General features: G+C 51.1%; 1 protein-coding gene across 1 annotated transcript in view; it reads right to left on the bottom strand.

Moving 5' to 3' along the window:
• LOC147724578 (fibrocystin-L-like) overlaps positions 1-26531 on the bottom strand; it is a 1433379-nt gene that overhangs the window by 248244 nt on the left and 1158604 nt on the right. Inside the window, exon 60 of the mRNA XM_086966122.1 lies at positions 26287-26416. Within this exon, the coding sequence (XP_086822248.1) occupies positions 26287-26416 (130 nt within the window). The remainder of the gene's footprint in view (positions 1-26286; positions 26417-26531) is intronic.

Genomic DNA, 26531 nt, shown 5'->3' with positions numbered 1-26531 from the left:
ATTGATGGCAAGCTGTATCTCTTCCAGTGTTAAGTCGGCATCCAGCTCGGCCACCGCTTCCTGCGATAGAGTGTGCGTCGGCACGCTTTGGAGGGCGACTTGCGCCGTTTCACTCGACACCTCCACTTCTAGGGTATAGACTGCTTGAAAGTGGTCTGCTAACTCGTCAACTATATCCGTCGGGCGTGTGAGGAGAGTTCCGTCAGCAGCGCGTAGTTGCAAGATACTCTTGCTGCCTCCCCTCTTCTTGTCTAACCAGGCCAGTAGTCTACCTGCCTTATTCTCCACATTGTATATTTTATGTGCGGTCGCTGCTATGTTGTCTATGGTTCAGCGCTTCAGCTGATTATCGTGCTGCTGCTGACTTAGCTGCAGAGCATGAAGCGTATCTGACGTCGGGTTCGTCATGTGGGCTGCGTTTGCCGTTTGTAGAGCCAATTCTAGCTCCGCTAATTCCCTTCTCTGGGCACGCTTATGACCCGCTATAGATGAGATGCCTTGCCCTCTCAAGACAGTTTTATAGGCCTCCCACAGGACTGAGGGGGACTCCAATTACGATGTGTTTTCAGTGAAATAATACCGGTCGGATTTTTTCAGATCTTTCCGTATTGATCGAAACTTTAGGTATCCCGCATGGATCGGATATACTCGTTTACGGGTCTTTTCTGGACAGGATAGGGTCAACGTAATGGGGGAGTGGTCAGAAATACCCCGGGGTCTAATTGTGACATTGTTAATAGTTAGAAGGCCCTCGCCCAAGGTGAGGAAGTAATCTATTCGGGACAAACTACCATGTGATGCAGAGTAGTAGGTGTATTGTTGCGCAGTGGGGTGCATTTGCCGCCATATATCTATGAGCCCCTGTGCCTCCAGGAAGTCATGAAATCGTGAGGGACCAAGGGACTGTGTGCGTGTCGGGAATCTATCTTGCGTTTCATGCGCCACTGCATTGAAATCCCCCCCAAGGATGAGGTCGCCCTCTGGCAGTTCTAGGAGGAAGTTCCCAAGCGCCGGCAAAGCAACTGTATGGATTGCTGGTGGAATGTAAACCGAGACTAAGGTACGAGGTCTGCCCTCCCACTGTCCATGCACTGCTGCAAAGCGGCCCTGGTCGTCCGCTTTAATGTTTTTAAGTATAACTGGGGACGACTTTCGTAACAGTATGCCCGTGCCACATGACCCTGAAGTGAATTCTGAATGTACCACTATGTGATAGCCTCTTCTATCTTCTATCTAGCTGCGCCTGTAAGGTGTGTCTCCTGCAGGAGGACCAGTGCTGGACCTAGCCTCTTTATGCTCTGTATAACCAATCCCCTTTTAATTTTGTTGCCCAGGCCCCTCACATTCCACGACATGATCTGTAGAGGTGCTACCTGTGTGTCTTGCGTACCTTCATCTAAGGTGTTATCTTGTGTGATGTGCGCCATACCTAATCAAAACGTGAGTACCTGGGTGTGTTCTAGAGGACAGCGCGCATAGCCTATCCCCCAACCACACCACCAGCGTGTCACCGCCGTTGAGTCCTGCTGCCACACATTGGGTCAACAACTTACTGAACATTCCCCCTGCATGTAGAAATAACAAAATAAAAACTTCCCCTCCCTGTAACTCCCCCCTCCCTGCCTCCCTGCTACACAGACATTGAACCGCCCGCCCCCCAACTTAGCAGAGTGCTTAACCCATCCCTCACACAAGGTACTTGCTCGTCGGGGTGAAGGACCCCCGGAGTCGGCGGCCCCTCTTACCCTCTTTGGAGGCCCTCAGCCCAGTGTCCAATGGCAGTCCTCTGTGCAGGTATCATGTCTAACGGTTAGTGCACAGGTATCGGGTGAGCATTATCCTGCTCCGGTGTCTTCGGTGAGATCGTCTCTTGTCGGTGAGTGCTCTTCTTCTCTGGGCCCTGACTGTTGTGATCCAGAGTTTCTTTCGGAACGCTGGCCATGCTGCTTTTTATTCGAACGGCGGGGCTGATTGGCCGGTCGCCACCCCTCCAGCCAGTCCCGGGCCACATCAGGCGTGTCAAAAAAACAGGTTTTATTGTCTGCTACTACCCGCAGCCTAGCCAGGAATAACATTGAGTATGGAAGCTCTCTTGCCCGTAATTCTTTTTTCACTTCTAGAAAAGTTCTCCAGTGGCGGGTAACCTCCGCCGTATAGTCCGGGAAGAAGGCAAGCGTAGAGTTCTGAATTTTGATGGGAGGGGACACCCGCGCCGCTTGGAGGATGGCGTCTCTGTCACGGAAGTTGAAGAGTCGTGCCAGTATGGGACTTGGCGCTGCGCCCGGTTTTGGTTGTCCTCCCGGGACTCTGTGCACCCTTTTGACGGAGAAGAAAGTGGATAGTCCTTTAGGTTGAAGTTTCCTTTTGATTAAATCTTCCACGTACAGGTCTGTTGCCCTGGTGCCTTCAGATTCCGGAACTCCAAGAATTCGGACGTTATTCCTCCTTGAGCGTCCTTCCTGGTCGTTCAGTTTTTCTTTCAAGGATTTGTTCTCAGCTGTCATCTGCTCCATCGCTGTCTGTAGCTCCGACAACTCCTCCACTAGCGATTTGTGACTACTTCAAGTGATTTCACACGTTCGGACATTTTGTGGAAGTCTGCGCGTATCAGAGTGACTTCAGTGGATATCGAACCCACCATGGCCTGTACTTGTGTCCGTGCATCCATAACGTCTTCTAACGTTACTTTTTTGCCCCCGTGTCCATCAGCCTGCTTCCCAACAGATGTTCTTGATTCCGCTTGAGGTGAGTTGGCCTTATCATAGGCGAATTTGCTGAGGCGGGTCTGCGTCGCGTTAGCTTTCGCGCTCTTGCCCGCCATGTTGTGGTGCGCAGTGTCTCACCACTACTGAAGTGGATCGACGGTCGTCGGGGTGGAAACAGGGACGGGACTTGGGGTAGGGCCCTCCTCAATCTGATGCGAGTTCCGTGCAGACTGTGTCCCACTTATTCGCACTTTGCGCTCTCTTGCCAGCGCAGGTCGCCGCACCACGCGCTGTGGAGAACTCAGGTGTATTGCCTACTAGACACCACCTCTCCGGACGTCGCCTTCCTAACGGAAACATGGATGAACGCTTCCTCCGCCCCAGACATCACCATTGCCATCCCTGAAGACTATAAGATCATTCGCAAGGACCGTACCGGCCACACAGGAGGAGGAATCGCTATCGTCCATAAAAAATCAATCCACATCTCAACCAGCTCTGACGCCAATCTCGCCAACTCTGAACACCTTCACTTCCAGATCCACATCGACCCCAAGACCACACTCAGAGGCACCCTCCTCTACAGACCACCAGGACCCCGCGCAAAATTCAGTGAAGACATCACGGACTTCATCACTCCACACGCGCTCCTCTCCAAAGATTACATCCTTCTGGGAGACCTCAACTTTCACCTTGAAAAGAACAACGACCGCAACACCACCACCCTCTTGGACAACCTCGCCAACCTAGGACTTAAACAACTGGTCACTTCTCCCACCCACATAGCAGGTCATACTCTCGACCCTATCTTCACCTCCAGCAACCACGTCTCCTTCAGCCACACCACGGCTCTCCTTTGGACTGACCACAGTTGCGTCCACTTTACCTACAACAAGCCTAAACTCATCAACCACCCCCAACCAACTCTGCAAAGAAACTGGAACAAAATCACCATCGACCAGATCTCCTCATCGCTCCTTCTAAACACCCCAGCCCACTCTTCTAACCCAGACCAAGCCGCCGCCAACTTCACCCTATGGTTATCCAACAGCGCCGACATCCTAGCACCACTGAAAAAACGTCAAAGCAAACCTGGCAACAAGAAGGCCTCATGGTTCAACGATGATCTTAAGAAGTCCAAGAAACTCTGCCGCTCCCTTGAGAAGGCCTGGAAAAAAGACCCAATTTCACACAATGTCCAGCACTCTACAAATGTATGGAAACGATCTATTTCTTTATCGTTCTAGTAACTAACGAAAAATTATTATGGTTAAACAGCATATAACACCATATAGTTACAACATTCCAAATATTTCATCCAAGTAAGTTAGGGAGTCTTCAATAGTTGAGTAGTCTTTTTATTCTGTTCAAAATGTTTTCTCCATAAAAGCAATGTTGTAGCCAGTGCCTACGCGTTTCGTCCAAACGGACTTCTTCAGGGCCGATTAGTCACTGTTTTCCTGTCTAGTCTGATGCTTCCTCTAAGGGGTTTGTATTTAACTCCCTTTCTCAGCGTAGTTATGCAAGTGTTGAGACAAGTATCTTGTAAACAATAGTCGGTTGTCCCGTAATTCAAAGAGATGTTTTCGTACTTTCTTTGATGAGGTAATATTTTCTTGGCCGGAGTATTATGGGTCCAACTTATTGTTTATGAAGTGCAAAGTCGAAGCATCATGGCATCGTGTCCGCTTTCCTTTACGAGGACCCAACCACCAGCACCAAGGAAGCCTTCAAAAACGCCACCCGCATACACCACCAACTAATCCGAAAGGCCAAAAAAACAGCATTCAAGGATCGACTAGACAACAACGCCCACAACAGCAAGGAACTTTTCAACATCGTCAAGGAATTTACCAATCCCTCGGCCAACTCCAACGACATCACCCCCTCTCAAGCCCTCTGCGACTCCCTGGCTTTATTCTTCCACAACAAAATTGCAGACATCCACAACAGCTTCGACAACCAACCCGGAGACCAACCCACCCAACCATATGCTGAACAGCCTCCCCCCTTGAACACCCTTAACGACTGGAACCCAATCTCCACTGAGGACACCATCCGCCTGATGAACTCCATCCACTCAGGATCCCCTACAGACCCATGTCCTCACCACATCTTCAATAAAGCAAACTCCGTCATAGCACCGCACCTCCGAGACGTCATCAACTGCTCCTTCAACTCCGCCACCTTCCCGGAAAGCTGGAAACACGCTGAACTCACCGCCCTTCTGAAAAAACCCACAGCGGACCCCACCAAACTCAAAAATTACCGCCCCATCTCGCTCCTTCCTTTCCCGGCCAAAGTCATCGAGAAAGCTGTCAACAACCAGCTCGCCGACTTCCTCGAAGCCAACAATTCCCTCGACTCCTCACAGTCTGGCTTCCGAGCAAAACACAGCACTGAGACCGCCCTCATCGCAGCAACAGACGACATTCGAACTCTACTGGACAATGGAGACACAGTCGCCCTCATCCTCCTCGACCTCTCTGCAGCCTTCGACACAGTCTGCCACAGCACCCTTTTACAACGCCTCAGAAACATCGGAATACAAGGAAAAGCACTTGAATGGATCACCTCGTTCCTCACCGGAAGAACCCAGAGAGTCCGCCTCCCACCATTCAAGTCCGAGGCCACTGAAGTCATCTGTGGCGTACCACAAGGATCCTCACTCAGTCCCACCCTCTTCAACGTATACATGAACCCCCTCGCGGCCATCGCCCGCCAACACAACCTCAACATCATCTCTTACGCGGATGACACTCAACTGATCCTTTCTCTCACCAATGACCCCAGCACCGCCAAAACTAACCTTCACGAAGGAATGAAAGAAGTTGCCGAATGGATGAAACACAGCCGTCTGAAACTAAACTCAGATAAAACAGAAGTCCTCATCTTAGGTACATCCTCCTCTGCATGGGACGACTCTTGGTGGCCGGAAGCCCTTGGAAAAGCACCCATCCCGACAGACCACGCACGGAACCTAGGCGTTATCCTGGATTCTTCACTTTCAATGAACAGACAAGTCAGCGCCGTCTCCTCATCCTGCTTCAACATTCTTCGAATGCTCAAAAAAACATTTCGCTGGATCCCCACCGAAACCAGAAAAACAGTCACCCATGCTCTGGTCACGAGCCGACTGGACTACGGAAACACCCTCTACGCAGGTACTACCGCTAAACTCCAGAAAAAACTCCAACGAATCCAAAACGCCTCAGCCAGGATCATATTGGACATCCCGCGTAACGAACACATCTCTGGTCACCTGAAAAACCTCCACTGGCTACCCGTCAATAAGAGGATCACTTTCCGACTTCTGACCCACGCACACAAGGCACTCTACAAAATCGGACCAGAATGCCTCAACTCACGACTGTCCTTCTACACCCCCCCCCGCCAACTACGATCCTCCAGCCAAGCCCTCGCCACTGTACCTCGCATCAACAAGACCACCATGGGAGGTCGCTCCTTCTCATACCTGGCGGCTAAAACATGGAACTCACTTCCCACCTACCTTCGCCTTACCCAGAACCGCCTAGCATTCAGAAAGCAACTTAAAACGTGGATATTTGACAAGTAATCCTCCTCCCCTCCCTAAGCGCCTTGAGACCCTCTGGGTATGTAGTGCGCTATATAAATTTCATGACTTGACTTGACTTGACTTGCCTTCAATGACTCGTGGGGCCCCTCACTGTGTTGCTAATTATAATGTCCCCTGTGAATTCCCCACCTGCATCAGTCTCCCAGAGCAGGGGAAACTGTCCTTTGTCATCCGGATGTTTGCGCAAGGATATCGGCCTGGCTACAAACTAGTGGCCGTTTCTTCTTTTGGTTTTAGGGAGACCCCGCTCTGTCTAGTGTCCTGGCTGTACCTGGCTGCCGGTCTGGTGTTTTGTCTTATGCCACCATGGCTTCCCGCTGCCACATTGCCTAGAGGGTGCCCTTTGTGTTTCAGGAAGTCTAGGTATGGGCTAAATCATCGCTGGCGTCGTTCCATGTGCACTCCGTGGATAACGTGCCTCTTCACGAGCCCAGTCGCCAGGGTACGCGGTCTCTATAAGCGTGCCGGACAGCGCTGTGTCTTCTTGTCGCATCACCACCCGCACATACCCGTGATATGCCAGTAAGTTATGTCGGCTGTTCGTTGGTGTGTCTCCCCCGGTGTCTGCGGCGTCGCTCACGGGCGCTTCGCTGTCCGCTATGTCGGTGTCCTCAGTCCGGCTCCGCCACACAATGCTCCCCTGTCGTTCGCGCCTCCGATTGGTCCTGTGCAGCACACAGCGCTGCCGTGGCTGCAGCGCCGGTGCCCGGATTCCACCGTCTCTCACTGCTTCTGCAGCTTCCACACTTCACGGCCAGGGAGCCTCCGGTAGGCTTCTTCTGGGATGCAAGGACTTCCGCCCCAGCCCCGCTGGGCAATATACCCTGGGCTCTTTCAGGTCGTCCAGGCCGCAATCGGACGCTGCTCACTCCGCTCACACCCGGTCACGGATCTTCACCAGGATTTCTGCACTTGGCTCCGCCCGGTTCTGGGCCTCGGGACCCTCCTTCAGAGGATGATGAATGTACGGATAACTAGCCGGATTGTTGGAAAAAACCGCCTCACTCCCGAAGCTCTCCCTCTATGCTACCGCCATGCTCGGCTGCAGGCCACGACCCCCAAAACGCAAATATTTATAATTTCTTTCTTTGTGTGGCATCAAAGAAAGAATCATCTCAACTGTGTCCTATAGCTGATTGTTCTCAGTCCAAGGGGCTATTAATGCTATATTATCCATGTGGCAATCGTTTACAGAATGTTTGCTGAGTGATGATGCCAAAGGCAAGAAATGTGAGGATCTTTGGTTGCATATTGATAGTGATGTAAAAAAAAGTACATTCTACTGCATTATTAGATTTTTACAGGAAAACATAACTGCTGTTGTGGACATGATAAAAAAAAAACTAGAGTCTGAAAAAAACCCTTGTCTGCCAAGTGTTCAGCATAATTGGTGTAGATGTGAAACATCTCCTTGAGAGTAGGTTTGGCGACACCTTTAATGACTTTGGCACTGCAACATGTTCCATGTTAGAGTGCTTACCGCTTGGTAAGCAAAGCAATGTTGAAGAGCAATTCAGGAACTTTTATTTTACAATGTATGAGAAATGGCTTGAAATGATGCATAGAAATGTCCCTTCACCACCATTTGCATTTGACGTCAATGAAATCTCAACTGTAGTACTCTGTACAAGTTCCAGATCCCTTCAGTAAAGGGGAATTTCCTCCGTAGTTTTAAAAGTGCTGCTTCATTTTTGACCGCTTCAATAACTTTGAGGGCATAAGCGCCCAGCTCAATGCAAATGTTGCAGAACCTGCCATGAGAATCGCAATGTTAAAGTGCACCAGTATTGGCATGGAAAGCAATGTCAATGGCCAGAGTTAACAAATTGTGTACTGGCTGTTTTGGCATTGCCCATCTCAACTGCCAATGTTGAGAGGGCCTTTTCACAGAGGTTTACATGGGAAGGAAAGAGCGAGCACACATGACCAAAGACTCACTGAAGAAGCATTGTATGGTGTACCACAATAAGTTTAATTTGCAAAAATCTATTTGGACCTCATATACACTATACGTACACTGTCTATAAAGCAAGTTCTATCAGTGCAGAAAGCAAGCAATAATAAAAGCAAAACGTTCCATAAACACCGGAAAAACACTTTTTTTGTTGTTTTAGGTGGCGCACAAATGTGTAACCACTGATAACAACTGTTTTTTTAGGTATTGAAATCACTGAAAAAACCCCACCAGAATTTACCAAAAATAGAAACTGAAAACAGGAAAGCCTATTTATGATTCAAAAAATATTTTTTCCATATAAGTGAAGCCACTTTGTAGTTCTTTAAATCACGCTGCAAGAGCTATGTTTTCTAATAATCATCTCAAGAACTGTTGGATTATATATATTTTTGTTATATAATTCATGTTTATGAAACTCCAAATAAGTATCTTAGCCAAGAGACCCACTGTGCTCCATCTTTTAGCGCCTCCGCGACCTACGGAACTACAGACGTCCATGTCAGGACGTCATTCTGTAGTCGTGCAGGCATCGCGAGGGGAAGCGTTTCCCTGATGGCTCGTTGAAGTTGTTATCTTTCCTTCCGCGCTAGATACTCAGATGTTTGGTAGTGAAATAACTAAGAGACTCGCGCTATGCTATGTTCCATCGTTCAGCACCTCCGCGACCTTCGGAACTACAGACGTCCATGCTATGACGTCATTCTGTAGTCCCGAAGGCATCGCGAGAGCACGCGTCTCTCTGCCGGCTCGGTGAGTCTGTTTTCTTTCCTTTTCCATTCCTTCTGCGCTACGTATTTACATACTCGGAATATATGGGCATTATCCTAGGCGGTTCCAGTAAGGAATGCTTAAGCAAATTTAATGTTTAGTTCATAAATGCAAAACGAGGCGTTTTTTTCAATGTACAACCCACGCTGATTCGTCACATAGGTGTGTTCCGGACCAGTCATAAGGGCTGTACCTGTTCTGATCGTTGCCTCCCCCTGGCTCAGTGCCGGCCAGAGGCAACGACGGACAGGCAAGCCACTTGCAAGGTTAATCCCTTTGTTTTCCAAATCAGTGGTTTTTAAACTACTTACAAGCAGGTTAACATCTAAAGGGTGTTTCTAAAGGGGTTGTATTGCTGGACATTGTTTCTAAGGACTATTTTAGTTAAGCAGGGTCCTTAAGATACAACTATGGTCCGCTTAACTCAGCATTACATCATTACTGTTATAATGGAAGTGAAGTGGTATGTGCCTTGGAGTATTGATCCTTGGTCACTGGACTATGATAGGGAGTGACCTCTGGGAGTAAACTGTATAATAAACCTGTGCCAGGTATATGCAAGACAGAGCAGGATAGACTTATATATATTCTCTCTGCTGTATTTAAGGTCAGGCTGTTTTACTTCCGCAGAGCGCGGTCTTACATGTCCTGAGCCAGGTCCAGGAGAGGTGAGGTCTGTTCCCCGGACAAGCTGGGTAAGTAGATCATGTCCTTACCGTGTAATATTTCAGACATGTGATCTTTCACAATTAATCTTTACAGTGGGGTCACTGTGTGTTTTTTCTGTTGTAGATGTAACTAATACACCAGGTGTCACTGAGGAGAATTAACAGACGTCGGAAAGATATATCCTTTGCTGTTACAGAATGATATTCACGTTCGTTTTTTGACAATTTTGCTTTGGCACATTATTTACACCATATGCAGTAGCATTATTTTTGAGAACAGAGACCCTGAAAAAAGCCTGGGTCCCCTATTCCCATTAGGCTGAAACATGTTGGCCCCCTTGCAGATATTTGGTTAAACTGCTATGATATTGCGCTGTTCTTGTTTTTAACAGGAAGAGACCTTCCCTATTAAAAATGTCCTCTCTAGGTTCTCTATCCTATTTTAATTCACCAGTCTTTATTATTTTTTTGCACTGCACTAGATCCCATCAGATCAATATCATATGGTCCAACAGTGATTGCGGGTCGGAACCCTTATCCACCACAGGGTACGATCTTTGTCTCAATGATCCAGAGACACACGACCCTAAGGATGACCAAATGATAACATTGATCATCACAAGTCTTTGATGGGAATCCTACAAAAGGTTTTCTTGATCTACAATCACTGGTGGCCCCCGTTTTAGGTTTCTCGTGTCCTGTGAGAACTATTTAGTCTTAACTCCAACTAGATGTACTATGTTAGACGTCGGGTTAAGGAAATAGGAAGTTCCATGATACTTTCCCACAGAGACCCTTAGGTTTTCTTGTTGTTCATTTAATTCTACAAAGGGATACTACCTAGGCTGGTCTATAAATATCTCTTAGGCCCTCCACTCACGTATTGTTATTTGTAAGACTTTTTCCCCCCAACCCCTGCTCCCGCCCTGAGTCCTAAAACTACCCCCTCCCTTCCGAAAACCAACCCCCTCCTTCAGAGCTCTAAAAACATCCCTGCTCTCTAGCCCTAAATACTACCACGCCCTTCCCTAATCCCTAAAAACTATCCCAGCCCTAAAAACAACCCCAAACCCCCTGAAAACTACCACAAACCCACCACACCTGAAAACTACCCCAACCCCCCCTTAAAACTACCCTGAACCCTCACCCCTAAAAACTACCCAGAACCCCAGCTCTGGCCGCTTAGTTCAAGATGTTTCCCTCCCAAGTGTGCCCAGCTGTGTACATGTCCTGCAGGGGCACAATGCCAGAATATATGCGTGACCAATAGCACACCCTAACAGCCACCCACAAAAACGAAAACGAAGATAATTATAAATAATATATGGTAGCTGTCATTTCGTATCTAAATCATAATGAAGCACAAAAGCTCATTTGTTACCTCATGCTGGCATATAAATTAATTTACTACCTAATTACCAAGTTGTATGGATAGCAAAGGTAGGTCTCTGATAGAACAAAATGTATGATAAACAAGGCCGTAGCTTTAGGGGGATGACTGGGGGGTTACACCCCCCTGATAAAGGTATTTTCTGATAAGTAGTTGGGTACAGGTGCTTTCAGTCTAGCCGCAGCGGCTCCTCTGCTGTGGTGGAGGAACATAGCCCCACCTGCCAGCATCCGAAAAAAATAAAATAAAAAGTTAATAAACCCTTGTTTATTATTGTTTTGACAGGCTGGAGGGTGGGTGTTGGCACTAATATTCAGTGTGCATGATGGTCTGGCCCGCCGTCTCAGGCTGGCTAAAGCATCATGTGTACCCAAGCTCTCTCCAACCCCAGCTGCGTTGCCGGGTTAGAAAGAGCAGGCAAAGGCTCACAGTCTAACTGAGAGTGCAAATCACCGGCGCTCAGGTAATTCCTGACGCTGCTTCCAGCAGCATTAAAGCAGCGTCAGGACTGTCAGCAGAGTACTCTGGAAGCCTGTGCCTGGAGAAGCGATGGGTGAGATGCGGCAAGCAGGTAAGTGTTTTTTTATGTATTTTTTTTTGCCTCAGACCCACCACCCTGGCAATCTGTCAACAGGCAGACCACTACTGCATTCAGGTATGGTGAGATGTCTGTTGGATTTCACCAGGAATTTTTTTACATACATACATACAAAAATTGACGCACTGTTCCCTTTCTGTTTTGAAAATCCTCAAAAAAATGTTTTACAAAGTATTGTGTTGTCTCTCATAGTATTCTTACCAATCCCAATTTCTTTCCCGTTCCACTGCCCTGTCATGCTCCCTGCTTATTGTTCATTGTATATAAATATTATATGCCAGCCTGATTTATGGTACATTTGAAATCCCCTTACTGTCAAAGATACGCTCCTGATGATAAAAGCATAAAACAGCAGAACACCATGGAGCAAGTTATTAAGGATTGTTTATGTACCATTGCTTATTTTTATATGGTTTACAAACCAGAGAAACCCACACTTCACGTTATTTCAAAAAGTCTTATTCAAGTGGAAAGGATAAACAAAAACTAATATGTTTACCTCGGCAATTATTTGCGCCTTTTATTCGTATTTTTAGAATGAGAAATACTGTTTTTTAGAAAGAGAAGACAATATTCTTCACATACATAACCACACAATCTTGTTGTCTTAATTATACAAAAACATATATACAAAAGAGTGAAACATACAGTTATTACGATTCATTACATGTTACACAACATTACTTTCAAAAATGAAAAAGGGGGGAAAAAAACAGATGAAAGGTAAAAAGATGTCAAATTATTTCAAATAACATCATCAAAATACCAAAGGATAAGTACAATTCATTTCTAAATACTAAAGTGTCATCAATCAATGTGGATACTCAGTATAAAGTAGATGTCAACAACGTTTTCAAGAGATAAGGCTGAATCCCCTTTATCAAGAGCGTTTTCAAAAAGTAGGATTTAATCCTTTTTGCCGACGCGTTCCGAGTGTGGGTTCCTTGTCCCCAGACTCTCATCAGGGCCAAATCAATCCTTTTCCCAATCCTAATCCTCAAAGCTGTAGAGGTAAAAGTCACTCTTCAAGCTTGTAAATGAAGCTGTGTGCACGCTTCTGAAACTGAGTGTCACAAAAAATCAGGTGTGTGAGCTATTTTTCACATCGTTTTAAAACGGGACCACTCGTATTTTCAATTTTGTTTCTTTCGTGAGCTTCCTCACGTTAGTCGCGGTGTCTCCCAAATAGGGACCCTTGCTTCTAGTCGGGTTAAGGGGGATAAACTTCTAAAATAACCCCTGCTCACCCCCTTGGTAGCTTGCCATGAGCAGTCAGGCTTATCTCGGAGGCAGTGTGTAAAGCATTTGTGTACACATAAAGTAAAACAGTGAAGACACCACAAATTGACACCACACCAGTTTAGAAAAATAAGTAGTTTTTATCTAAATCAATACAAGGCCAAATGACAAAAATCCACAAAAATATGACTTTCAGGTGGTAGAAATAGTTCAATTCAAAGCAAATTGCAGATGCAACACTTTTCTCACAAAGTACCTGGGATGCGTTACGCAAACAAACAAAACAGGCCACAGGGAATGTGATGCACTGGTTCCTTACACTCAGGGAAGGTGATGCATTGGTTCTTTGCTCTGGGGGAGGTGATGCGTTAGTTCCTTACAGCAGGGCAGGGGAGGTGATGCATCAGTTCCTTAGCGGAGAGGAGGTGATGCATTGCTTTCTTACTGCGTTGGGAGGTGATGTGCCAGTTTCCCCGAACAATGAGACAAAGTTGGAGCCTCGATGTGATGCGATGATCCAGAAGAACAAGTTACTTACCTTCGGTAACGATATATCTGTAAGAAACATTAGTTAGTATTAGATTCCTTACCTTAGAATATCCCCAGGCGTCAGTCTGGATCCGGAAACTTTTGCGTAGCAGTACCCCTGCGCGTTGGTAGGCGTCGTCTGCAGGCGTCCCCTGCGGCTCCGCGTCCGTCATCGGCGTCGTGCGCCGTGATGACGTCGCTGGAGTATATAGACGCCGCCTCCGCGCGCTGACGTCAGTTCTTTGTACACAGCTTTTCCGCACCAGAACACGCAGAGCCATGTGAGAAACAACACTGGTGCCATTTGAAACTAGGGCCCTGAAAGGGATGTCCTTAACCCTAGGTATCAGTTCGCAGAACGGGGAGGATGGGTGGGTTCGGTAAGGAATCTCATACTAACTAATGTTTCTTACAGATATATCGTTACCGAAGGTAAGTAACTTGTTCATCTGAAAGAAACACGTTAGTATTAGATTCCTTACCTTAGAATAGATACCCCAGCAATACCAACCCCGGTGGTGGGTCTGCGAACCAATACATTCCTACACCAGAAAGTCCTGGAGGACAGAGCAGCCAAAGAAGCCATCCCTCCGGACTTGACTGTCCAGGCAGTAGTGCCTCGCAAAGGTGTGCAGCAAGGCCCACGTAGCCGCCTGGCAAATGTCCTGCAAGGGGACTCCACCGCCCAGGGCAGTAGTAGCCGCCGTGGCCTGAGTGGAATGGGCCCTCAGCCCAATAGGAGGCTCCTTCCGAGCCAAAGAGTAGCACGCTTTGATGCACAGAACGACCCACCGAGAGATGGTCCGTTTATGCACCGCCCGTCCTTTCTTCGCACCCACGTAGCCAACAAACAGTTGGTCATCCACCCGGAACTGGCGTGTGCGATCCATATAAAATAAAAGCGCACGTTTTGGGTCCAGACGATGGAGCCGCTCTTCATCCTTTGAAGGATGCGGAGGCGGGAAGAAGGAAGGGAGGGTGATGGACTGCCCGATGTGAAAAGCAGAAACTACTTTGGGCAGGAAAGAAGGTCTAGTCCTTAAAACCACCTTGTCAGGATGAATGGACAGGAAAGGAGGTTTGACCGAAAGAGCCTGGAGCTCACTCACCCTCCTGGCAGAGGTGATGGCAACCAGGAAAGCCGTCTTTAAAGTCAGGAGACGGAGAGGACAAGAATGAAGGGGCTCAAAGGGAGCACACATCAAAAAGGTTAGAACCAGGTTCAAGTCCCACTGAGGCATCACAAACGGAACAGGTGGATACATGTGTGTGATGCCCTTCAAGAATCTCGTTACAATTGGGGACTTGAACAAAGAAGGCTGATCAGGAAGCCTTAGAAAGGCTGAAAGGGCCGAAAGGTAGCCCTTGATAGTGCCCAGAGCAGAGCCCTGCTGGGCAAGAGAGAGAAGAAAAAGAAGAACCTCAGAAAGAGGGGCAGAAAGAGGATCCACAGCCTTTGCTGTGCACCATGCCACAAATCTGTTCCACCGACAGGCGTATACCGACTTTGTGGAGGGATGCCTGGCTGCCAGAATTACATCACAGACTTCAGGAGGCAAGTCAAATGGCCTCAACTGCCGCCGCTCAATCTCCAAGCATGGAGGTGGAGACTGGACAGGTTCGGGTGGAGGACCGTCCCCTGCTGCTGCGACAGAAGGTCCTCCTGAAGGGGCAGGCGGATCGGGGGACCAACTGACATGCTGAGTAGCTCGGGATACCAGTACCTTCGAGCCCAGTCCGGAGCCACAAGGATAACTTGGGCCCGGTCGCGCCTGATCTTCTTCAGCACTCTGGGCAGAAGTGGTATAGGCGGAAAGGCGTATAACAGACCGCAACTCCACTCGCGCCGAAAGGCGTCTCCGTGCGAGTGCCGTCTTGGAAACTCCAACGTGCAGAACTGATGACATTGCGCGTTCTCTTCTGTGGCGAATAGATCTAACCAAGGCTCTCCCCATTGCAGAAAGAGGCCTTGTGCCACGTCCGAGTTCAGACGCCATTCGTGATCCATCGAGCACCGACGGCTGAGTTCGTCCGCCCTGGCGTTCAGAGAACCTGCCAGGTGTTGAACCGTCAAAGTCACGCCCTGACGTTCCAGCCACTGCCAGAGGCGCAGAGCCTCCTGGCAAAGGGTCCACAACCCCACCCCGCCCTGTTTGTTGCAGTACCACATGGCGGTGGTGTTGTCTGTGAACACCTGCACTACACTCCCGTTCACAAAGGGGAGGAATGCCTTCAGTGCTAGACGAATCGCCCGTAGCTCCAACAGGTTGATATGGAGCCGGGACTCCGCTGGAGACCAGATGCCTCTGATCTCCGCCTCTCCCAAGTGGCCTCCCCAGCCCTGGAGGGACGCGTCCGTCACGACAACGTGCTCCGGTCGGGGAAGGGAGAGGGATCTGCCTCTGACCCAATCGCGGTCCGTAAGCCACCACTGCAGTTGTCTCGCAGTGCCCTCCGAGATCAAGACGTGGTCGGACAAGTTGCCCTGATGCTGGGCCCACTGAAACTTCAGGTCCCACTGCAGAGCCCGCATCCGCCACCGGGCGTGATGCACCAGAAGGATGCAGGAAGCCATCAGCCCCAGCAGCCGCAGCTCAACCTGACCAAAACCCGGGATATCGGCTGAAAGATGGGAATCAAAGCCTGTATATCCCGGACCCACCGTTCCGGAGGATAAACCCGAAACTGCGCCGAGTCCAGAACCGCTCCGATGAAAAGGAGCTTTTGAGAGGGACACAGGTGTGATTTTGGCACATTGATGGAGAACCCAAGGTCGTGCAAGAGGTCTGCCGTCATCTGAAGGTGGTGGACGACTGTCTGGGGCGAGCCCGCCTTCAACAACCAGTCGTCTAGGTAGGGGAAGACTGAAACCCCTAACCTGCGCAGATGGGCTGCGACCACCGCTGACACCTTTGTGAACACCCGTGGGGCGCTGGTAAGGCCGAAGGGGAGCACGATAAACTGAAAGTGCTCCTGGCCTACCGTGAACCGCAGGTAACGCCGGTCGGCCGGCAGGACGGGGATGTGAAAATACGCATCCTGCAAGTCCAACGCTACCATCCAGTCTTGCGGGTCTAGAGCAGCCAAGACCAGAGCTAATGTCAACATCTTGAACTTCTCCTTCCGGAGGAAGCCGTTGACGTTCCGTAGATCCGAGATAGGACGTAGGCCCCCTTTGTCCTTCTTGGGCACCAGAAAGTAGTGTGAATAGCAACCACGCCCTACTTCTGGCCCAGGAACGCGCTTGATGGCCCCCTTGGCCAAGAGGGCCGTAACTTCCTCCTGCAGAAGTGCCAAGTGGTCCCCCGACACACGGTGGTTCTGCGGTGGCATGGCTGGAGGATTGGTCTCGAAGGGGAGGGAGAAGCCCCTTCGGACGAGTTGCAGCACCCACCTGTCCGATGTGATCGTGCGCCAGCGGGCGTGGTGATGGCGAACCCTGCCACCCACTGGCGCCACATGGGCCTGAAAGCACGAACTAGGAGGATTTGGAGGCTGATGCTGCGGGGGAGGTGTGGCCTGACCCCGCCGTTGACCCCGACCGCCTCCACGGCGGTTTCCACGGCCGCCACCGCATTGATAAGATTGTTGTGGCGCGTGGCTGGCAGCACGTGTGGGGACGCCCCTTCCTTGGCCACGAAAGGAGCGAAACAAACCCGTTTGCTGGCGCTGGGTCGAGAGACCCAAGGACTTGGCCGTGACCCTGGAGTCCTTGAAGCGCTCCAGCGCGTGGTCCGCCTTGTCACCAAACAGGCGACAGCCATCAAACGGCATGTCCATCAGGGCATTCTGGACATCTGCCGAAAAGTTGGCGGATCTCAGCCAGGCGTGGCGACGAATCGCCACCGTCGTGGACATAGCTCTGCCCAGCGAGTCGGTCGTATCAAGACCACACCGTATGGAATATTTTGCTGCGTCTCGGCCCTCAGCCACAGCCTTGCCGAGCTTCGCCCCACCTCCAAGGGGCATTCTGGCAGCAGGTCCGCGACCGTATCCCACACAGAGTGGGTGTAGCGGCCCAAGAGGCAAGCGGTGTTGCAAGACCGCAGTCCCAAACTCAGGGACGAGAAGACCTTCTTGCCATACTGGTCATACCTCTTAGATTCCCGGTCGGGCGGGGCCGACGGGAATGCGGTCTGGGAAGTCGAGGCCTGGATCACCAGACTCTCAGGGGTGGGATGGGTGGACAGGAACTTGGGGTCGTCCGGGCACGGACGGTGGCGTCAGGCCACGTTCCTATCAACAGGCGAACCTGAAGAGGGCCTGGACCACGTGCCCAAAAGAACGTCTGACAAGGCTTCGTTAAACGGCAGCAGTGGCTCCTGTGGGCATGACTGTGGTTTGAAGACCTCAGGGAGGATGTTAGGCCTCACGGCCGCGACGGGGAGCTCAAGGTGTAAGGCCTTGGCAGCCCTCATCAACACCACTGAATAAGCAGCCCCCTCCCCTGATGCCACGGTAGGAGGCGAGACAAAGCCAGGGTTAGGAGAGTCGTCCAGACCACTGGCATCACCCAAGTCACCTGACCAGTCCACGTCGTACTGACACTCACGGGACAGAGGGTCCTCAGACCCCTCCGAAACCCTCTCCGTACTCTACATCATCTCCATATTTGGAGTCAACTATGTAGACCGGCTCCTCGGGGTTCACAGGCCCCATCGGCGTCGAGCCCGGCGTAGAGCGACGCCGGTCCGACTCCGCGTCCGGATTCGGGGAGGGTATGGGGACGATGCCGCCCGGAGCCGGCACAGGAGAACCGGCGCCGCGCGGGGACGGCGTCGGGGGCAACCCCGATGGAATCGGCGCCGGAGAGGCCGGTGGGACAGCCGGCGTCGACCCAAAGGCCCCTGCGGCGCCGGGGTCGGAGCCGTCTGCGGCACCGGGCCGGAGCACCCGATGGCGTCGAGGCAGGGACACCCGAACCGCCAGGGCCCCCAGACGGTAGCACTGGGCCCGAAGGCGCCGTAGGCCCCGTCGGAGAAGTGAGCGCCCTCATGGCCATGAGGAACGCCTCAATCTCCTCAGGCGTCGCACCTTGCCCAGGGGCTGGAGGGTATGGAGCAGGCCGCGCCGGCGACTCTCGCGGAGCCGCGGGGTTGGGGTTACCCGAACCCCTGGCCGCGTCGCGCGAGCATCGGGGGGAGTCGGGGGTACGATGACGACGCCCCGACTTCTTGTGTTTCTTACCTGAAGAGCCCGACGAATGGTGACGACTTCCGGAGCGCCCGGCGCGGCTCCGCAACCGCTCCCTCGAACGCTCCCTGGACCTCCGGCCGGACCGGGACCGCTCCCGACGCGGGGCCGTCACCCGGAGCTCGAGTAGCTTGCGGGACCGCTCCCGTCTAGCCTTATTAGTCAGAGCCCGGCAATCGACGCAGGCGTCCACGTCGTGGTCGGGGCCCAGGCACCGGAGGCAGAGTCGGTGATGGTCCGTGACCGACATCGTGCGGTCACAACCGTCACAATTCTTGAAACCGGGCATCCTACCAGGCACCAAAAAGATATAGAAAGTTAACAAAACTTGGTCAAAAGACAGGAGTACTGCTCTTCGGATCTGCGCTTACTGGCGCGGAAAAAAGAAGAACTGACGTCAGCGCGCGGAGGCGGCGTCTATATACTCCAGCAACGTCATCACGGCGCACGGCGCCGACGACGGACGCGGAGCCGCAGGGGACGCCTGCAGACGACGCCTACCAACGCGCAGGGGTACTGCTACGCAAAAGTTTCCGGATCCAGACTGACGCCTGGGGATATTCTAAGGTAAGGAATCTAATACTTACGTGTTTCTTTCAGATTGATGCGTTAACCCCTGCAGCCGCACAGCAGCCCTTGCGTCAAACTCAGTGCAGTGATCTCGGACTTTGGAGATCGGTGCACTCAATGCAGCGTGCAGGGATTACTCGAACTGGGGCAGGCGATGCAACAATTTCTTCAGCGATGCGTCAGAAACAGGTGCAGATGTGTCTCGCTGCTTCAAAGTTGTGGTAATTTTCCAGCCTGCAGCGGAAAAACAGTCTCTAAAGGTCCAAAACAAAAGCAGGCACCTCTTTGCTGGTTAGAATTCCCAGCAAGGACATTCAGGGGAGCTGGTGATGAAGTCTTGTTGTCCCTGAGACTTCTGGAAAGGGGCGACCACTCGGTCCCCCCGAACGTATGGTTGGGTGCCCCGATCCCCCCGGGAAACCATTTTGGGCGGGAGGCGTGGCTCGGCTGGTATGCCCAAAGTGGCGTAGCCGGGCGCGCCCTTTCCTGCCCAGGAGGGGTTGTCCTAGACACCCGCACAGAAGACCACGCCCAGTAGGCGTACCGGAGAAGGGTCCCCGCCCTCCCGCAGATGGATAAATAGAGCGGGAATCCGAAGAAGCGTCCTCTTGTTCCTGTGCCCTGAAGGCTGCACCAACTCGTTGCTCGTGAGCCCTCGACGGAACAAGCGGCAATTTTGAGAACTTGTAATCTTGTTGTTTCTCTTTCAGTTATTTGGAGTACGAAGGATCCAGGACCTTGTTGATCAACTAGAGCAGAGTACTCGAAACCATGGCCGGCAAGAAAGCAGGAAAGGGCTCCGAGATGGAGAAGGTATTGCGCCATTTGTTGAACCGACTGGCGAGCATGGACCGAAAGCTCGGAAAAGTTGACCCGATCGGTCGAGGTTTGGCCGAGGTTAAGAAACAGTTAGCGGCCCAGAACAACTCAGGCCGTCCCCAGAAGGTAATAGGCCCGGCCTTGCCGGGAGTCGTCCCTGAGGGTAGGGGGAAGCGTGTTAAGAGGAGGGCGATTTCTGGGGAGGTTCCGGTTCCTGAGGTACCCCCAGTCGCCCCCATCACACCGGCGGACAGCCCGGTACCAAACCCAGATATAGGTTTGCCGATCCCGGTTGTAATTACTCCTGTTAACGATGAGGAGATGCACCCGGAATTGGCCATCCAGTTAGCGGCGGTGTTGCCATGGCTCAAGAAGAAAGCAGGGGGGGCAGTGGCCGCGGGGGACCCGGCCGAGGAGGCCAGACTAATAATCGAGCAATTGCGGCAGTCGAGAGAGGCCGCAACGGCGAATGTTCCTCTTGTTCCCCCACAGGTGGCGCCGGGAGGACCTGCGGTTAGCCGGGGAAAGGCGGCAGACACAACGGCCGAACCTGGCAAGCACACATTGCCAATGGCAGGGGAGGGTTCATTACCTTCAAGGCGCGAAAGGGTAGCACAGCACATCCCTATGGCCACAAAAGAACTGATATGGGGGGAGAACTATGTGAATATGTTTTCATTATTGGCTGACCATCGCGAGATGGAATATGCAAAATCCCAGAAAGATTTATGGCATCCCAGTGTATGGCGCGCCAAGATGGCGGAATTCAGGGTTGATGAGACGGTAGCAAATTGGGTTAAGGCCTTTTCCTTATTTATTGCAGTCATGGGGGAACGGAAGCCTGAAATTATGACCGAGTTGACCTGTTATCAGAATAGGATTATGGATTTTTATACCATGTATGAGGGGGATGAATGGAAAGGTTACGATATGAAATTCCGGAAAGCGAAAGAGTTTGATGCTACTTTGACTTGGGATTGCCTCGACTCGGTGTCATGGCACAAGCAGCTCTTGCCTGGGGCGGCAGGTACGTCCTCGCCGGGCGGGAGCGGGTCGGGGTTAGTTCGCCAAAAGCCCGCGGTGCCCTTTCGAGCGGGCGCCGGTGGGGACTATCAGTACAAGACCGGCGGGAATGGCGGCAAGTGGGGGGTTTGTTGGGGCTTCAATAGAGGCAACTGTAACAGGCCCCAGGGAACATGTAGGTTCAGGCATGCGTGTGCGGGCTGTGGGAACTCCTCACACCCGGAGAGTAGCTGTAGATCTAAAAACAGCGGAACGGGAGGAAAAGGGGGGTCTAAGCAAGAGTGAGGTGATACTTTGTAACCGATTGCCTACACCTGTCGATATCATGGCTCTGACTCCTTGGTTGAACAAATACCCTGATCATGTATCCGCCGGGGTGTTGAGGAAGGGTTTCCTATATGGCTTCAACATCCCGGCGGGGTATTTTCGAGGGGACTCTTTTTGTAAAAATCTGTTATCTGTCCAACACAACCCAAGCGTTGCGGCAAAGAAGATTGCAAAAGAAGTCAGCTTGGGGCGGGTGGCGGGGCCTTTTCATTGCCCGCCGGTGGTGGATTTCGTGTGTTCCCTGTTAGGGGTGGTCCCGAAATAAGACCCGGGGGAGTTTAGACTCATTCACAACTTGTCTGCCCCAAGGGGTTCTTCGGTGAACGAAGCCATTGACCCAGACGTTTGTTCAGTGCGGTACGCATCGTTCGATGATGCCGTGGCCATGTTAAATCACCTGGGCCCTGGAGCGCTGATGGCGAAATCAGACATCGAATCGGCGTTCCGGTTGCTCCCGGTACACCCACAGGATCAGCGCTTGCTAGGTTTTGCATTTCAGGGGAGTTATTACATGGATAAATGCATGCCGATGGGTTGCTCCATTTCTTGTGCTTATTTTGAAATGTTCAGCTGTTTTTTACAGTGGGTATTCACCGAGGCCACGGGCCATAAGCATGTGATGCACTATCTAGATGACTTCTTGTTTTTGGGTGCAGCCGGCGTTACGAGATGTGCGCAGGCGCTACGGGACTTCTGCATCCTCATGCGGGAGTTCGGAGTCCCACTGGCACCAGGTAAGACGGTCGGACCATCTACTTCAATGGAGTTTCTGGGAATTGAGCTTGATTCAGTGGAAGGATGTTTCCGTTTACCAATGGAAAAGGTGGCCAAATTTAGGGCTTCCCTGATACAATGCCTGGGCAAGGAGAAAGTGACCCTGCACCAGTTACAGCAAACAGTGGGTCAGCTTAACTTTGCCTTGAGGGTGATACCAATGGCCCGCCCCTTCTCACGCTCTATTGCACAAGCTATGGTTGGTCTCAAGGAGGGACACCACCGTACGAGACTGTCGGCAGAGGTTCGCCAGGATATGCGCATTTGGTTGGCATTTCTGGCGGACTTCAACGGTCGAGTTGTGTGGAACAAGCCGCCAGCATCTTCGGATGAACTAGGTTTGTGGACCGACTCAGCTGGGAGCGTGGGATTTGGCGCCATTTTTGGTAACCGATGGTCGGCGCAAGTATGGCCGACGTGGTGGCACTCCAGCGGTCTGACAGGTAACATTGGGTTCTTGGAGCTATTCCCCATTTGGGTTGCTCTGATGGCATGGCCAGACGACTTCAGGGACCGCTCGGTGGTGTTTTGGTCTGATAATATGACTGTGGTTGAGTGCATTAACCAGCAGGCAGCCCGCTGCAAGTGGATCTTGAGATTATTGAAAGAAATCGTATTACGTTGCATGAAATTGAATGTACAGTTCAGGGCAAAACATGTGCCAGGTGTACTGAATTATGCAGCTGATGCACTCTCTCGTTCACACATGCAGGCTTTCAGGGGCTATTTACCCACAGCGGACCTAGTGGCGGCACCATTCCCCGAAGCACTATGGCTAAGCGGTGCCCCGGATTACAAGACCTCGTGGCAGCCAGCTTAGCGCCCAGAACAAGGAAGGCATACGAAGGAGCGTTTCGTTCCTACTGCACATTTTTGGGTCCATTAGGGAGACAGAGCTGGGGTCAGGAGGCCTCCTTCCTGGGGTTCCTGGTTGCGCTGCACAGAGGAGGCCGATCAGCGGCAACGGCCAATAGACTTAGGGCGGCCATTTCGTTCATGGCACAGGTGCATGGCATAAGAGATCCGACGGATTCCTTTTTGGTTAGGAAGGCACTCCGCGGCTGGCAAAGCCTCGAGGGTCGCAAGCAGGATACGAGGCACCCGATTGGTTTAGATAGATTGTCTCTACTCTTAGCGAAGCTAGATGAGACATGCTCCTCCCTTTACGAAGCAGTTCTGTTCCGGGCAGCTTTCGCCTTGGCATTCCACGGGGCTATGTGGGTGAGCGAACTGGCCGCAAGGAACAAGAAGGATATAGAGGGAGGCCTGGGCAGGGATCACATCCAAATAAGGGGTGATTCGATGGTAATCTCGATAGCCAGGTCCAAGACTGACCAGGGAGCCATGGGTGATAGTGTTATCGTGCAGCGCACACAAGGGTCCCCCACTTGTCCGATAAAATGCGTAGAGGAATACTTGGCATTGAGGATGGCTACGTGGGGGGGAGCTTGCTGAGGCACAAGGATGGCACCCTACTGACGAGGTTCCAGTTTCAGAGGGTGTTAGCACTGTCAATCGCTGCCGCGGGCATGGACCTGTGCGATTTTCGGACCCACTCATTTAGGATAGGGGCTGCTACTGAGGCTACAGCCCGGGGTCAGAGTGCAGAGGAAGTAAAACAGCTGGGCCGTTGGTCCTCGAATTGCTTCAAAAGGTATGTGCGATTGCACATGTTGTAAAGATCAATTGACTTGCACTCACGCTTCTTGTCTTTTGTTTGCATTACAGTTTCGCGAGCCTGTCACGCGGGGCGGAATTGGAAGTCGACCCAGCACCAGGAGACCAGCGGTCGAGGATCACCGACTGGAGAAAGAGTGGTACGGGTCGTGGGCCACTCATATGTGAGGCGCGCCGGGGATGTATTCAAGGCAGGTGACCCGACTCACGCATCTGGGGAATACGGGTACAGAGTGACCTTCCATGGGAAGGGCGGGCTCTGTTTTGACCAATTTCAATCGTTCTTTGAGGGTCTTTTAGGTTGGCAAAGGTCACCGCCATCTGTAGTCATAGTACACCTGGGTGGCAACGACTTAGTGAAGCTGGGAAGACGAGTGTTATTGGAACACATCCTGTCGGCAGTTAGCTGGTTGGCTAAGAAACTCCCGGGGTGCACGATTGCCTGGTCCCACATGATCCCCAGGAAGAGTTGGCGGGAGGCATTTCAGTGTCAGCGTTGAACCACTCTGTGAAAAGGGTTAACAATAAAATAGGGAAATTGTTTCGCTCAGCGCAGTTGCATAGCATTCCTCACGGGTGTATTCGGGGTGATCACATGTATCTGAATGATGGGGTTCACCTGTCCAGGGAGGGAAATGATTTACTCATAGGTGACTTCATAGGATGGCTAAGGGGTTTGAGGAAGCATGACCTTTATGAGGATTGGGGGGGCCGGATAGTCAGTCAACTATCCGGCCTGTGGCGGTAAGGTCATGATCGGTGAGCAGTAATTTCAAGGTCCCTAGAGGGGGGCGCCACCCAGAATGGATGGGAGCGCCCGGGGGGAGGCGGCCATTGGCCCCTTCCACGGGGAGGCGGCACCCACTAAGGATGGGTCGCCTAGGGGGAGACGGCCATAGGCCCCTCCCAGGGGGGAGGCGGCTAGATGCCCCTCCGACAAATTTCCCGGGGGCCGGATATCTGCGACGGCAGATAGAGAGTGTGGGATGGGGGGGGAGTCCACGCTGTCCTTCCTACAGATACCTCACACGGGAACTCGGACGACCTTTAAGATGGCGTCGAGTGAAAAGGGGGCCCCCACGACAAGGGAAGTTACAGGTGGCAATGAGGGTAAAGTCCTCTGCGCATGCGCCACTCACACCGTGAGGGAGGGATTTTGGTAGTAGGGATCTGACACCAGTTAAGACCTTGCCGTTGGCCCTTAATGCTAGGATGTACAATTTTAATTTATAATGTATGCATTTTCAGGAAGCTAGACTCGGCTAGGAAACCTTTGTATTAGAGATCTGTTAAGGTTAGCCAAAGAACATGTCTTCATCGAAATGTAATAAATGTAAAACTGTACATAATTTATGAAACTTTTATTTAATGTTTTAAATTTTGTTTCATATTTTAATAAATACGGCCGGGGGGGTAACTCCCCCCCGCCTTCCAAAAGTTCAAACATGTGTCTGTCTACTCCCATTGGGAATTGGTGTTGGGAGGGGGTGGCGGGCATCCCGGCCATAAGAACAGGAGGCAAGCTCAGTTTCAAGCCCTTGTAGATCTTTTGTTCAAGCAGGTGACAAAGCAAGCAGCAAAGACCTTTCCTCCTTTCTTGGCAACCAGTAGCCACTGCAGGCCAACCTCAGACAGCACAGAGGCAGTACACCTCTTCAGCTTCTGCAGCACTTCTCCGTGGCAAAGGTTACTCTTGATTCCCTGAAGTGATCTGAAAGACTGGGGTCTGGGCATCTCTTTTTATACACAACAATCCTGTGTTCTCTGAAGGCAGAGAGTGTCTTTACCCAGCCAAAACCAGTTCTGTCCTCACTGGTGCAGCTTCCTGGCAGGAGGTGGAAACAGCATTCTGCAAGGCAGACCAGGCCCATTCAGGTGAAAGGAAATCTCCTCCCCCTACTCTAAATGCAGCCCAGGTCTATTCAGCCCAGCCCTGAATCATCAGGCTCTCTGGAGCCACTGCTCCTTCCAAGCCCTTGTCTTAGAAAAGCCAGATGATGCAATGCACAACCCAGGCAGAGGCATACTGGATGGCTAATCAAGAAACCTACTTTATAAAAGTGGTGTTTGCAAACACAGAATGCGTACATACACGTGTATAATTTTACATGCAGAACACAAATTACAATGCTTTTTCAGGTTTACACCTGAAAACTATGACTGCTGGAGGTTGTCTAATATAACTGGAAACGTTTTATGAACATTTGCATTTGTGCACCACGGGTTGGAAACCTCTGGGTGCAGACTTACAAAGGCTTTAATAGACAAACCAAGCATATTTATTTGCAGCGCATCTAATCTAGTGATTCCACTACTTTTCTACCAGCATATTGCGTACGTGAGTACTGTATACAATTATTTCACTCTACTTAAGTAATGTTTGATGTCAATCCAAGTACTAGTGATTTCAAGCAAAAAGTACAGTACATTATTAAAAACTTCCATGGTTTACCTAATACTTTAGCCCCTTGAATGGGTCCATTGGGCACCAGAGTCTCCGGCGTTGAGTGCCTTCCTTTCAGTACAATGTGCAGTTCTCCTTGGAATGGGTCGTTCTCCCAGCCTCCTATTAACCGGCCGCCCTACGGTGAGCAAGAGTACACATGGAGTCAACGTCAGCATGTGGGCACGTGTGAGTAGAAAATACACTCATAGATTCATATTTTAAACGAATCACACACATAGGTATTGCCTGCC

Source organism: Lissotriton vulgaris, chromosome 4_1, assembly GCF_964263255.1.
Source record: "Lissotriton vulgaris chromosome 4_1, aLisVul1.2, whole genome shotgun sequence".
Classification (NCBI taxonomy): Eukaryota; Metazoa; Chordata; class Amphibia; order Caudata; family Salamandridae; genus Lissotriton; species Lissotriton vulgaris.
This window is presented reverse-complemented; position numbering and strand designations above follow the sequence as displayed.